The sequence below is a fragment of the Ictalurus furcatus genome, chromosome 7 (genome assembly GCF_023375685.1).
Source record: "Ictalurus furcatus strain D&B chromosome 7, Billie_1.0, whole genome shotgun sequence".
Classification (NCBI taxonomy): domain Eukaryota; kingdom Metazoa; phylum Chordata; class Actinopteri; order Siluriformes; family Ictaluridae; genus Ictalurus; species Ictalurus furcatus.
This window is the reverse complement of record NC_071261.1, coordinates 28,483,481-28,498,573: the sequence shown is the minus strand read 5'-3', so window position 1 is coordinate 28,498,573 and position 15,093 is coordinate 28,483,481. Positions and strand designations below refer to the sequence as shown.

Sequence of the window (15,093 nt, the reverse complement as noted above, 5' to 3'; positions counted from 1 at the left end):
TGTATGTCTGCGGACTGAGCACCAATTTGCCTCATTTTGGTGTTAAATCCTCACTGCGCGTGTTTAGCACAAATCTGAATATAGCCCTTTTTGTTAGGAGGTTTTCTTCGCCAGCAGAGATGTGAAGTGCATTTTCTCCTGGTTAATTAGCATAAATTTGCTCCAGTTTCTTTTTGAATAATTAACACCGTATGTTCTGTTCAGGGCGATTCAAAATCATTTTCTTGCTTTTGTTTTTCTACTAAACATGAGCATTTTTATTCCTAAATTACTGTTTATATTAAAAAGGTCATAATTATGTAATCATGCGTGTGTTAGTGAGCATGCACTGGGAACGTCGGTGCTCATTTCAGTCACTGTTTCTGAGGATGTTTGTGTGCTGCTTCAGGGTTCTCCAGCACTCAGTAGACGTGACCGAGGAAGATCACGGCCCGAGCCGAGGCAACCGCATGGAGATGTCCATCTTCTACGTCGTGTACTTCGTCGTCTTCCCGTTCTTCTTCGTCAACATCTTCGTCGCCCTGATCATCATCACGTTCCAGGAGCAAGGGGACAAACTGATGGAGGAGTGTAGCCTGGAGAAAAACGAGGTGAGCGTTCATTTGAATCCAGAGAGCCAGAGAGACATGGCGTAGATCAGACACTCCTGCGGTGTTTAACTCGAATCCTAATCCTAACGCACTCTAATTGTTCTTCAGCAAAGATCAGATCTCAAAGAGACTCGTTCAGAACGTATGAAGGTAAATTAACAGTGTGTAGATGGGGGTTAGATTAAACAGGTAAACCTTTTCGTAGTTTTAAATGCTGATACATGGCATGATTGTGCTAAGTGGGCGGAGCTTACAGCCTACTCCGAGTTGCTAAGTTTCAGATAGCGCGATTGGACATGAAGACACATGAGCAGACAAAGATACTGAAACATTTTTTGTTGAGTTTTATTTTTTTATTTTTTTATTAGTACTACAGTGTAAGAGAAGACTGACCAAAATTGTTATTTCTACCTCTAGTGTTCCTCCTTAAGTTGAATAAAAATATGATATATTTGGACCCTTGGGCAAGAACCACAACTCTCATACAATTCCATTTTGTCATTTAAATTGTATTTTGTTGTAATTGAAATCACTTTGAATAAAAAACACATGTCAAATGAATATATGTAGCAAAGAAATGCTGCACTAAAACAGTTGTGTTTGTTGGCGGAATGTTTCAGAGAGCCTGCATAGACTTTGCTATCAGTGCAAAGCCTTTTACTCGTTACATGCCCCAAAACCGGCAGACGCTCCAGTACCGACTGTGGCACTTTGTCGTCTCTCCCTCGTTTGAGTACACAGTCCTGGTCATGATCGCGCTCAACACTGTGGTCCTCATGATGAAGGTAACTACATTTCTATTCTGCAGCATCGTCCTGTAAAAGCCACAGTATTGGGTGGTCTTTAGTTGGAAATCAAGCTGATTAGTAATCGGTGTATATTAAAATTGGCATTGTACGGGATAAAAACTCATACAGCGTTCAAGATCTCTCTTTTTCAACGTGCTGTTTCTATAGCCATCAATATTTTAACTGTATTTGTGCCAGAAACAGGCACAACTGTGGAGAATTAAATTCACAACTCACATGCATAATCACACAGGGGAGAGTTTTGTGAATTCAGACTCATGCTGCGTTGGTGCTTAGGTTCATTTTCGTATTAAAATGACCTGGGTGCAGTTCACACCTACGAGTATACGAGTATGTGCTTTCTCAGCTCAGTTCAGGTCTATAAAATGTCTCATGTTGCTTCCCCAATGTTCCCTAATTCCTGGATGAGAATTTTTTAATACAGATATTTTAGGAAGTTGCCGTGAAGCCTGAAAAAAAGGGCATACAAAAAAAAAAAAACCCCACAACTGATAAAACATCTCACTTTAATAATAATTGGAGGAATGGTGGCTTAGTGGTTAGTGTGTTTGCCTTGCACCCCGGGGTTGGGGGTTTGAATCCCTCCTCCGCCCTGTGTGCACAAAGTTTGCATATTCCCCCCGTGCTTCGGAGGTTTCCTCTGGGTACTCCGGTTTCCTCCCCCAGACCAAAGGTATGTGCTGTAGGCTGATTGGCATTTCTAAATTGTCCCTAGTGTGTGAATGGGTGTGTGATTAGGTCATTGGGTTGGCACTTTTTTCCCCCAAGTTCACCGGGATAGGATCCAGGCTCCGCACGACCCTGTGTAGGATAAGCGGATGGATGGATAATAATACATTTTGTATGAATGGTAATGTAGGGCAGTGGTGACTAAGTGGTTAAGGCTCTGGCCTACCTGAAGGTCATGAGTTCAAGCCCTAGTACAACCAAACCATCACTGTTGTGGCCTTCACCCTCTCTGCTTCCTAACAAGCTAAGATATAACATAATAATAATAATAATAATAATAATAATAATAATAAATAGAAGAAGAAGAATTTTACTGTACTTCTATATGCAACAATAATGGCTTTCTTTTTTCAAAGACTGATATGAACATCTATAACAGCCTTATACACAAATTTGATATCAACTCCTTACTCTATATTCAAAGAGGCAACAGAACAATAGTTATTACCCCTTTGGTGTTATTTGGGGACGGTATATCAGTAAGAGTGACCTATTTATAGCAACACAGCTGATTTTTGACTAATTTGGCAGTAGATAATACTCTGTAGTGACTCTGTAACTGTATTTGATGTGTGTTGCTGCAGTATCACTCGGCTCCGGCTGCTTATGACATGGTACTGAAGCACCTGAACACAGCCTTCACTGTGCTCTTCTCCATGGAGTGCATCCTCAAAATCATGGCCTTTGGCTTCATGGTGAGTTGATCAGAGATGGGGTTTAGGTCCTGATAACCTGATAATAATCAAAAGGGGATATTTTGTAAGTTTTGTAGCCAGGGAACTACTACAGTATAAACAAAAATGTAAAATAATAATAATAATAATAATAATAATAATAATACAGAACATTATTACACATTGCTGGAGGCACGACGGATTTTATTACAAAATATTTTCCTTCATGGAACCTAAACTCATTATATTGCAGTAAAATAAAATTGAGTATCATTTAAGCAGCAATTTCTTCACCAAACATGTGCCCTTGCCTTATAGTAAAGGATGCGTTTAGAGTTTGATGGAGCATTTCTTTCATCTTTTCCCTAATTGAATTGCCATTAAAGTGCATAAACTGAAAAAAAGAGGACCTTTTGGCAGTATGGAAATAGTCTTAGAGTCATGTTTATTTTAGTCACGTTACACAATAACGTACATTCATTTGTCTTTTATCACAGAATTATTTCCGAGACACTTGGAACATCTTTGACTTCATCACTGTCCTCGGCAGCATCACCGAGATCGTTGTAGACTTGCAGGTAACAATGAAAGCCATTTTTAGTTTTTAAACGTTATGTTCGCGTAGCTTTTAAAGTTTCTTTCATTTCATTTCATTCGCCTTGTCTGATCTAGCTGTTTCTCCGTTCCGTATTCCTTACTGTTGAATTCTCGATTCTGATTGGTCAGAAGGTGTTGATTGATTTCGAGTGACATGGTGACAAGACAAGAATGACAGGTTATATTAACGCGCTACTTCTAATACGTTATGGTTTCTATAGTAACGGTTCGCACAGCTTATACGGTGGAGCATGACGTTTTCTGTGAGCATTCTTGTAAGGAGTCTCCAGTGTCGGCGCGAAGGGTGTCGGCATTTCTTTTTTTGTCTCGTCAACTTCAAGATCGAGAATAATGTAAATGATAGCAAGTATGTAAGTGGACTTGTTTCTCAGACATTAAACATAACTTTAATTGGATGAAAAGCGATTGTTGATTCTTGATTATTTTCCTGTAACAGCAAGTCGTGTTTTATTCCCTAGCTAGACTGAAGAAATCTGCATTAAAGAGAATTATCTATAAACAATAATGGATTTACGGTGAACGATGATCTAATTACATTTACGGTGCATCTTTTTTCAGGTGTCATGAATCAGGCTCTAATAAAAAAAAAAAAAAAAAGACCAAAAAATACAAATAAAAAATAGCGATATCAAAAATGCCTTATAGTGAAGCTCACTGCGTTTGAGAATTAGTGACCAAGTCACCCAGCAGTATAGAAGTTCTTCATTAAATTCCCTCTTCTTTCTGTTGCAGTCGGTCAACACTTTTAATATGAGTTTTCTGAAGCTGTTTCGTGCAGCCAGGCTCATTAAGCTCTTGAGGCAGGGCTACACCATCCGAATCCTCCTCTGGACCTTCGTCCAGTCCTTTAAGGTAAGTTCCGTAACGTTAAAATTGTGACACAAATCTAAACTGTGCTGTTTGTTTTCTGGATATGAAATCTTATTTTAAACAGGTTAATGCAGGGGTGTCCAATCTTATCCGATCAAAGGGGGGCCGGTGCGGGTGCAGGTTTTCATTCCAATCAAGCAGGAACCACACCTGCTTCCGTTTGTTTGTTTAATCAGTTGATCTTGACTCTCAATAGACTCACGTGTGGTTTCTGTTTGGTTAGAATGAAAACCTGCACCCAGACTGGCCCTTTCCAGATAGGATTGGACAGCCCTGGGCTAATGAGTGCATGTGTGGATATGAATTAGTACGAATTAAGAGAAATAACAGGTTGAACTCGGAGCGTTTCTGATTTCAGGCACTGCCGTACGTGTGTCTGCTCATCGCTATGCTCTTCTTCATCTACGCCATCATTGGGATGCAGGTAAGCCAGACGTTGTACACCATATACTGTACAATAACAGGTTCAGGTTCAGTTTTAGGATTAAAAAGAAGAATATAATCAAGCATGGGCCGCTAAAGAGAAAAACCAACATTCAACTTTCACTCGAATGCTTTGTATGTTCGGTTGTGCACCAGTGTAATTGAATCACAAACCATCACAGAAATGTTTTTTTTCTCTGGTTTCGCACCACAAATACCTTTACAAAATGTCCGCTGTTAACCAGAAAATCATTACCAAATGGTTTCCATTACATAGTAGGACATAGGTCCTTAATGGTATCCACTAGACATAACATGCCACCGATAGAAGGCAACAAATTACCAGTAGAGACCCACAGGAAGCACTACAGTTTTCATTAAAACCAATACAACTCCCATTATGACCATTAAAACCGTTACAAATTTAATGGGGGTCTCTATTGGTCTTTTGTTGTTTTTTTCAGCAAGGCACGTCCTCCTCTACCACTAAGCTAGTTCAATAAGCTTGATAAGTAACAAACAATTTTAACTCTTTTTTAATATATATGTATATAGAGTGTAGCCCACATCACGTGAAAATGTTGTGCTTTTCATGACTTAATGATTAAGCCTCCTCTTTTCTGCAAACACAATCAGGCTCGCAAGTCACGTGATAACACGGTACAGTAAGAAGGGTGTTTAAAAAAGACAAAACAAACAAACAAACAAAAAAAACCAGAACGTCATTGTAGTCTCTGTAGCCTGAAGAATACTCCACTCCTACATTATTTAATCTTTAGGAGTATTCTTGTAATGTCGCGTCCTTGTTAAGACTTTATTTGAAAGGTTCCTTCTTTTTATAATTGTTTTAAGCCAATGCTGGAGGTTTCGTGGAAGCCATGAGATGATATTAGAGTTTCAATGTCGTGTGGAGTAGATCCTTTAGTATTGTTGGTGCATTTATGAATTTTTTTTAATCCTCATTTTGAAAGTTACACACTCCACTTGACTCCACTTATACACTTGAGACGACTTTCCCTATTCCTTCAGCTGACACCTGGGCTTCTTAAATAAAAGAAGCTGCACTGAAACGATGCTGTAAAATCATTTGGATTGCAAATGAATGAAAAAACATCTCATGTCTAATTTAACACAGTAGATGCAGGTTCCAAAAAAACGTACGATATCCAGAAGATCTCAAAACATAACTGTGCTGTTGGTTAGGACAAAATAATACGTTAAGAATGAATCATTATAGATAGAACCGTCTCAAACTAATTAAAAATTGAGAGTTCCTCTCTCACTCTTTTAACCTTTCATTACATGAAATGTCACCTCACAAGTTCTGACATCAGCCGTACATTAATTCTTGATCATTACTTTATTAAAGATTCACAGCAATGCTAATGAATGTTTTATGAAGGCTCGTTGCAGGTATCTTTCAAATAAAGTGTTACCAAAAACTTCTGTGACCTTTTTGGTTTTGGAGTTTTTGGTGTATGAGCTGTGAATTACACCTCGTCCTGTGTGTCGCTGTAGGTGTTTGGAAATATTAAGCTGAATGATGAGAGCCATATAAACCAGCACAACAACTTCAAGACGTTTTTTGGCGCTTTAATGCTGCTGTTCAGGTGAGTTTAGTGGATCAGCATTAGCCTAAACTGTAATAGATGAAAGGTCTGTAAACATAAAGATTATCTGGGTGAACAAAGTGAAGATGTTTTTGCACACTTACTGGATTTTTTAATTAATTTAATTAATTTATTAATTTATTTTTATTTGTAAAGTAAGACTTAAGTAGCCATAGGTCTGTGGAAGGTGATATATAGCTATAATAAGGGGCCGAGCACTGTCATTATTCTACCTTTTTTTCTTCTTCTTCTGGCTAGGGTGTCCAGGGCAGCCCATAGAACCGCATGTTAAAAAGTTGTGAAATTTGGCACACTGATTGGGGAGGGTGTATGGAACATTCTAACCAAATTTGGGCCAAGTGCTGCCATTGCTCTAGCACCCCCATCGGGTCAAATTTGTGACTGATTTGAAAGTACGCTTATGGTCATATCTGTTGAACCATGTGTCCAATTTAAAAGCCGATCCTGGATTCCCTGGGTCGAGACGCACCCTATGACGTCAATTTCCGCCTAATTCGATTTCCCGCCATGTTGGATTTTTTTTTTTCCAAAACTGTTTTTTCGCTCCTCCTACAAATTTTTGTCCAGTTATTACCGAATTTGCCATACAACATCCTCAGACCAACTTGGACAAAAGTTATCAAAAGAATGTTGATGTTCCAAACGGTTCGCCATAATGTATAATTATGGAGTTTTATAATTCTATGCATTAGCAAATGAGAGAAAATGTGCTTTGTCAGCTCAGTTCAGCATTAAATAGCTAATGTTTCTTTCCTCATGTTTCCTACTGGAATTCTCAATGAAATCTATAGAATTTTTTTCTACAGTTATTTTATATAATTATGGAGGGGGTTTTTTCTGTGAATTTCATCATTCAATTAGGAAACATGAAAAAAAAAAAAAAAACATTTATATCCCTGATATTGTAAAACATAACTAAGAAAGAACATTTGAACCATTTTTAGACATGGTCCTCACTGAGTAAGAAGTCCCTCTGAACTGATTAGATCATGTGTAATTGAAGGTTTGTGGTCACGTGTTCAGAATGGTGTATTGATTATAGAGAGACACGTGTGTGTTGTTTGCAGGAGTGCAACAGGAGAGTCGTGGCAGGAGATCATGTTGTCGTGTTTGGCTAGTCAGGAGTGTGAACCCGACCCCTCCATCGCTCCACCCTTCGTCTCTCCGGATCACGAAGGCGGCTGTGGCACTGACTTCGCCTATTTCTATTTTGTCTCCTTCATCTTCTTCAGTTCCTTCCTGGTAGGGCTGGAGTATTTATACAATGTTCAGTATTTATAGAATATTCTTTAAAAATTAGCTGTCTTATTGATCCATAATGATCGATAATGAAGCTGCAAAGCTCAGACTTTCAATAATAAATCTCCTTTACATTTTTTACGATGAAAGAAGCATGGATGGAACGGATAATAATAATAATGTAACCGTCATATACATATTTGAAAGCATATACACAAGATTTGTTCTTCTTCTTCCCTTGCCTTTGCCATGTGGCTTCATTTCTTCATTGTGTAAGAGTCATAACAAGAATCTGTTTTTTTTTTTTTTTTTTTGCACCATAACTGAACTCATGACTCACGATAAATAGACTCATGTTAAATAACCTGGTGTGCATCACTCCGCAACATATGTACAGCTAATATCATCACAATGATGATTATGATTTAAAAACAATCCAAACTGCAGGGAAAAAGACAAGACGAAATCAACTTTCATAAAATTGCTGTAGACGTTCAAATGTATAATATATTAAAGGCAACTTCACCTTTATAAAAATGTTTTATTTTATCATTAAATGTTTGGGGGTTTTTTTTGTTTTTTTTGTGGAAGAATTTATTCGACTGGTCAACGTGTAGAAATTGTTCTTGCAGTGGTTTACAATGAAAAGTCTGAGTACTGAATATGAAATAGGCGAGTGTTACTGATTCACAAAATATAACAGCCAATCAGGTTCAAATGCAAAAATGCACAACGATAAAGAACCGTTTTTTATTGCTTAAAAAACTTTTATTTTAGTTACGTGATGACCAAATTAATCATAAGTTAAGGATACAAACAGAAACAAAAAAGTTTTCATTCTCATGGGTTTAATGCTGTTCTACAATGACAATTTGCATGATCAAATTCTTTTCCTTTCCTCAGATGCTAAATCTTTTTGTAGCTGTGATCATGGATAATTTTGAGTATCTGACACGGGATTCCTCCATCTTGGGCCCACACCATCTGGACGAGTTTGTTCGGATCTGGGGAGAGTTTGATCGAGCAGCATGGTGAGTCATTGAAAAGTGAATAAAAATTAGACGCACACTCATTTGAATTAAGGGAAGAGAGGGCTCTTAACTACTGTGTGACTGAGGAGTATAATTAGGAGTGATTTGGCAACTGGAGTAGGACATATGCTAGTTCGTGGGCCGGGAGGGGGGGGGTTGGGGGGGGCATGGGGGGATTATGAGTCCCAGCGTTCGAATATCCAATTTTAATTTGACGGTGGCCCAAACACAAAGGAAGCATTGCGCAACCGAACTAACAGCACTGCAAAATTGAACCACGTCGTTATAAAACACTAGCATCGAGCAGGCGCAATTATGAATCATTTTTAAACCCAATTTGTAGAACATTTATCCAGCTAAAATGGCTGCTGAGGAAAACTTAGCTGTAATTAGCTGTATTAGCTAACTAAAAAACAGGGCCATGGACTAATTACCAACTTCTGGCACATTTAAATAAATAAATATGTTTACATCAGCTGGCTAATGGAGATTTCAAATTTGTTAGCATAGAGTACATGCTAGCCTGTAGCCTGTGCTTTCATGTTCAATATATGCCAACTGCATTTAAAGGGAATCATAGGGAAAAGAAAACAGCTAGAAAAACTACAGCTCATCAGATATATTCGTGGAATTTTATTTATTTCAGTTATCAGTCATGTTTAAAATCATGCCGATACAGGTCAAGAGCTTCAGTTAATGTTCAGAGCAAACACCAGAATGGGGGAAATCATATCAGTGATCTCAGTGAGTTGACAGTGGCATGGTTGTAAGGTAGGTGGGCTGAAACTGCTGATCTCCTGGGATTTTCACACACAACAGTCGCAACAGAATGGTGGGTTGGGGAAAAAAAAAAAAAAACATCCAATGAGCGGCAGTTCTGCAGGCAGAAGCACCTCGTTGATGAGAGAGATCAGAGGAGAATGGCCAATCTGGCTCGAGCTGCCAGGAAGGCTACAGTAAACTCAAATAATCACTCTTTACCACCGTGGTGAGCTGAAAAGCATCTCAGAATGCACAAAACATGCCGAACCTTGAGTTGGATGAGCTACAAGAGTAGAAGACCACACCAGCTTCCAATCCTGTCAGCCAGGGACAGGAATCCGACGCTACAGTGGGCACAGACCCACGAAACTCGAGGGGGGGGACAGGCCAATGTTTTTCCAATCTTCAACTGTCTGGGTTTGGTGTGTGGAAATCCCGTCTAAAATACTCAACCCAGACTATATGGCACCAATAACCTTGCCATGGTGAAATCCCATTTTCCCCCCATTCTGATGTTTGATCTGAACATTAACTGAAGCTCTTGACTGTATCTGCATGATTTTATGCATTTCCTCTTTCTAAGGTATCATATCTTACAGTGCTAAGGTTCCAGCCCTGGTTGTATATTATTATATGCAGGGAAGTATTAGGGAAGTGGTAGCGAGCTCAAATCCCAGCACTGCCAAGCCACCACTGTTGGGCCCTTGAGCGAGGCCCTTAACCTTGAACTGCTCAGTTGTATAAATGAGATAATTAAGTCGCTCTGGATAAGGGCATCTGCAAAATGCTGTGATGATGTATTATGTTGGTTTCCTTGCTTTAAAACCTGACCCAATTATTCAGCTAATAATCCCCTTACTATGTCGATGTGGGTGTGTTTTGTTTTTTTTTTAAAGCAAGGTTGGGATGCCAAATGTCATACATCAGGAAATGCAGTACCGGTTGTCATATTAAACTTTCACTTTAAATTTGCCTGTTATTTTTAAATGCACTTTTAACCTGTTCTCCCACTGAGTGAGATCACACACACACACACACACACACACACACACACACACACTGCAGTTGTGGGGAAATCCTTTAAAAAAGCCACGAACACTTAACGAGAACAGCGTGAGAAGGAAATGAAAAGATTTTACCAGCAGTGGCACAGTTGGAACCCCAATTCTGCATCTTTTTATAATCTCCGCTGCCATGGTTATACAAACTGTGAAGGACATGTAAGAAATATTATTATAAGGGATATGCAGTATTATAAGAAAGAAACGTGGTACAAAATTACAAAATAATGACTAAAAAATTAACTTTTGTGAGCTTTCCACGTCGATCAGTTATTCTTGAAACGATTAACAATCTATATCACTGTGACTTTTTAATCTCGGCACCTCTCTCGTGTGTTTTTTTTTTTTTTAGTGGTCGTATTCATTACAATGCCATGTATGAGATGCTGACCCACATGTCGCCCCCTCTTGGCCTGGGGAAGAAGTGTCCGGCTAAAGTAGCGTATAAGGTGGGAGATGTTTGTACAATGTTTCTACATCATGCTGTGTCGTCTTACCTGCACAGTAAAGCTCTGAACTTGTGCTAGGACAATTGTTTTGGGTTTTTTTTTTTTTTTTGGAAAGCAGCTAAACTGTTACTTGTTTAAAATACAGTTTTGTCATGTGTGAACACACAGAGGCTGGTACTGATGAACATGCCTGTGGATGAAGACATGAGCGTCCACTTTACCTCCACACTGATGTCCCTGATCCGTACTGCCCTGGATGTCAAAATCGCCCGAGGTAATAGAGAGAGAGAGAGAGAGAGAGAAGTGAGGAATCACTCAGTGTGGTCGTTTTATACAACTGTTCAGACTGACAGGGGCAGGTTTAACAAATATGCTCCGTGTGGTTTCACCTTTTTCATCTGCTGGTGTATCTCAATAGCTGTATCTCAGCGCTGCTTGCGGAATAGTAAGAAATAAATAAATATATATATATATATATAACATAAGATTAGTAACCTAATGTATATATGGGTAAAAGAAGAAAACGTAGCACTTTCATGCAGTTCCCCAGCATTCAATATTAATTGAATACAGTATGCACTTCTTTTCTTTACAGGGACTTAAAATAGGAATTATAATCGCAACTACAACAATAAATAAATCTATTTTTGATGGTGTACAATTTTTAACAGTAAGTGAATGTGCTGGGGGAAAAAAGCGGTCTCAATTATACCGAATCACATTTTACTGTAGCGAACTCATTTTCTGTTCATCCTGTTTAAAAATGAGTTTTCCTTAATAAAATTGTATAAGAAACATCCTAACGTTGAGCATCCAGCTGTTTGTTTATTTGTTTGCTTCTTTGTTCGTGGTAGGTTTACTTACTTACGTACAGCATTTATTTATTTTAACGATCAGTTCATGCATATCTATTTACAATACACAGTGTTTTCATACAGGTGTATTTATTTGTTTGTTTGTTTATTTATTTACTCGTGTGTGTGTCACCAACGAATAAAGTGTTTATTCGTTCATTTGACGTTCACTTAGTTAAATGATATCTATTTACAGTACGTGTTTACATACGGATATTTTTATTGTTTGTTTATGATATTTATAATTTGCTGTTTTATTTATATATTTATGTTTATTTCATTTTTACTTACATGTAAATACTTTATTATATCTACTTATAGGATTCACATTTAGTCAGATACTTTGTTAGTTAGTTGGTCAGTTGGCTAGTTGGTCAGTTAGTTAGTTAGTTAACTAGATAGTTGGTTGGTTAATTGGTTAGTTGGTTGGTTAGTTAGTTGGGTAGTTAGTTTCAATTGGTTGGTTAGTTGGTTAATTAGTTAGTTGGTTAGTTAGTTGACTAGTTAATTGGTTGGTTAGATTTTTGGTTGGTTGGTTTGTTAGTTGGCTGTTTTTTAAGTTAGTTGGCTGGTTAGTTAGTTGGTTAGCTAACCAGCTGCCTAGCTAACTAACTAGCTAGCTAATTAGTTGGTTGATTCATTGGATGGATGGTTGGATAGTTAGTTGGTTAGCTAGCTGGTTGGTTGGATGGATAGTTAGATAGTTAGTTAGTTAGTTAGGTATATGTTAACTTATCATAATAACTTATCATAGTTAACCAGTTAGTTGGCTGGTTAGTTAGTTGGTTGGATAGTTACTTAGTTGGTTAGTTAGTTGGTTTGTTTGTTAGTTAATTAGTAAGTTATTATGTTTAAAAAGCTTTTTGTCTTAAACTCATAAACAGAAGGAGGAGGAGAAGTAAAGGAGAGAACACGTTGTCTCTTTGTTTATAAAATAGCAAACCCGTGTACTTTCAGGAGGAGAAGACCGTTTGCAGCTGGATGCTGAACTGCAGAAGGAGATCAGTGTGATTTGGCCTCATCTCTCCCAGAAGACCTTGGACCTGCTGGTGCCGATCAATAAAGGTGATGCCCAGGTGCCCGTCGGTTAGGCTGATAATCATTGCGTGCCCTGAAGAATCCACATTTTATCAGCGTTCTGCCACTCACCGAGTCCGATTACGGTGCCTAAACACACACTGTGTCACTACAGGATCGTTTAAGAGCCTCTCTGAGCGGATGATTAATGATCGCCTCAGCTTTGTTCAGCAAGGAAATCTGGGTTTACCATGCAACTGATGGTTTTTAATTCATTCAATGTATTTATATAGAGATTGCTTAAATCTGGAGAAATCTGCACGTCATTCGAAAGACGAACTGTTGCTCAGGATGAGAAATCCTCCTCCGGTTAACACCGAATTGTGGGATTACCGAAGGGCGAGTATAAATATGGAGTGAGATCAATGGAGTAAATATGCAGAGCTACAGCAAGGATTGGTGTTAGATGTCTTGACTGACTCCATGAATTAAGACGATAGTAAATCCTACTGTGTCATTACTGACTGCCATGTCGTGTTTATAATGTCAGCCATGCACTTTAATCGTTTTCTCCCTTGTATCGTAACATACTGTATAGAAACACAACAGCCATTAAGGGTCTAACGGAGCAGCAGTGTGATGCTCTAGATCTTTCTTTCTCTTTGTACAGCAATGGATGTTAAGACTTGAATTCAAACCATGCGTGCTTGTACGCATGTGTGTGCTTTTCCCCACAGACACGGACATGACGGTGGGTAAAATCTACGCCTCCATGATGATCATGGATTACTTTAAACAGAGCAAAGCAAAGAAGTTGAGGCGGCAGGCTGAGGAGCAGGTACGCATAGGGATTATAATTACTTACTTATCTTATGAATAGAAACTCCGTATTGCCTTGTGTATCAGCTCAAACCACATGTCAGTAATGTTATGCAAAGCGTGATTTGAATACGATTGAATCAGTTCTAAATATAAAATGTAAAGTGTAAAGATTTTTCGGGTTTGTGCCCCACTAATGATCCTCATGAACTCATTGCTCATTTCTTCCTAAGGAACTTGATGGGGTTTTAAAATGTGAAAGACTTTTAAATAACAATAATCAATAAGTTACTATATAAACTAATTGACCCTAAGGTACATTAAGTGACCCATAGGCATTGATTATTGGAATATTTTGGCCTTGATATAAGATGCATTGGTCCATCTTGACCGGTTCAATAAATCTGTGTAACTTTCTGGTGCTTATTAAGTTTGTCATCTTGCTCATACTGTAGTTACGTCCTTGAAAAGTCACATTAAGAAATGTCATGTTGGATCAAATCTAGACATCCCAGAACATCCAGCACATGAGTCTGTAAATGTCTTTGTGCTCAGTGTGTTTTAATGGCTTGTCTGAACGGATGGTGTCATTTTAAACTCAGACCTGTCACAGATCGTTTTTATACCAGAAGGCCTTCGGTTTTTCTTCGTACAGTCTTGTTTTTATTTTTTAATTCATATTTTATAACACTTCTGTACATGCTTAGCAAAGCTGAAAAGTTGTACGGAAAGACCATGTTGAGTGATCATTCACACCTCTCTCTCTCTCTCTCTCTCTCTCTCTCTCTCTCTGTGTAATGGACAGTTGAGCATTGCTGCCCTTCCCCTCATATCTCACAGTGCGGGCTCGGCTCTGTAAGTATGCTCGACGTTTATCTAGACTTGGACTGGAATGTTTCAGTCATGACTGTTTTCCTTCATTGGGATAATTCTCATTTGCAGGTCAAAAGCAGTGCTTTAAATGTAAAGGTTCTGTGCGGTTCAGTTCTGTTTGGTTTGGTTTGGTTTTATTCTGCTCTGTTCTGTTAACTTGGCTTTGTTCTTTTTCTCTGCGCTGTTCTGTGATTTCTGTTTTGTTTTGTTTTATGTTCTTCTGTTCTGCACTGTTCTAGTCTGTAATGTTCAGTGCCTATCTGTTTGGTTTTGTTCTGCATTGTTTTGCACTGATCTCGTCTGCACTGTTCAGTTTGGTGCCGTCCTACACGGTTGTGTGATGGTTGGTTTAATTCTTTTCTGTTCTGTTTGATTTTGTTTTTGTTTTTCTGTTTGGTTTTGTTTGGTCTTGTCCTGTCCTGTCTGATTTTGTTTGTTTATTCTGTTCTGTTTTTGTTTGGTCTTGTCCTGTCTGATTTTGTTTGTTTGTTTTTCTGTTCAGTTTTGTTTGTTTATTCTGTTCTGTTAAGTTTTGTTTGGTCTTGTTCTGTTCTGTTCAGTTTTGTTTGGTCTTGTTCTGTTTGGTTTTGTTTGTTTATTCTGTTCTGTTCAGTTTTGTTTGTTTATTCTGTTCTGTTCAGTTT

General features: G+C 38.3%; 1 protein-coding gene across 1 annotated transcript in view; it reads left to right on the top strand.

Annotated features, from left to right (window-relative positions):
- cacna1eb (calcium channel, voltage-dependent, R type, alpha 1E subunit b) overlaps positions 1-15,093 on the top strand; it is an 85,443-nt gene that overhangs the window by 65,031 nt on the left and 5,319 nt on the right. Inside the window, exons 29-42 of the mRNA XM_053629658.1 lie at positions 389-590; positions 1,211-1,375; positions 2,713-2,823; positions 3,300-3,380; positions 4,153-4,272; positions 4,649-4,714; positions 6,232-6,323; positions 7,412-7,586; positions 8,487-8,614; positions 10,790-10,886; positions 11,055-11,160; positions 12,698-12,805; positions 13,495-13,595; positions 14,382-14,431. Coding sequence (XP_053485633.1) covers positions 389-590; positions 1,211-1,375; positions 2,713-2,823; positions 3,300-3,380; positions 4,153-4,272; positions 4,649-4,714; positions 6,232-6,323; positions 7,412-7,586; positions 8,487-8,614; positions 10,790-10,886; positions 11,055-11,160; positions 12,698-12,805; positions 13,495-13,595; positions 14,382-14,431 — 1,602 coding nt within the window. The remainder of the gene's footprint in view (positions 1-388; positions 591-1,210; positions 1,376-2,712; positions 2,824-3,299; positions 3,381-4,152; positions 4,273-4,648; positions 4,715-6,231; positions 6,324-7,411; positions 7,587-8,486; positions 8,615-10,789; positions 10,887-11,054; positions 11,161-12,697; positions 12,806-13,494; positions 13,596-14,381; positions 14,432-15,093) is intronic.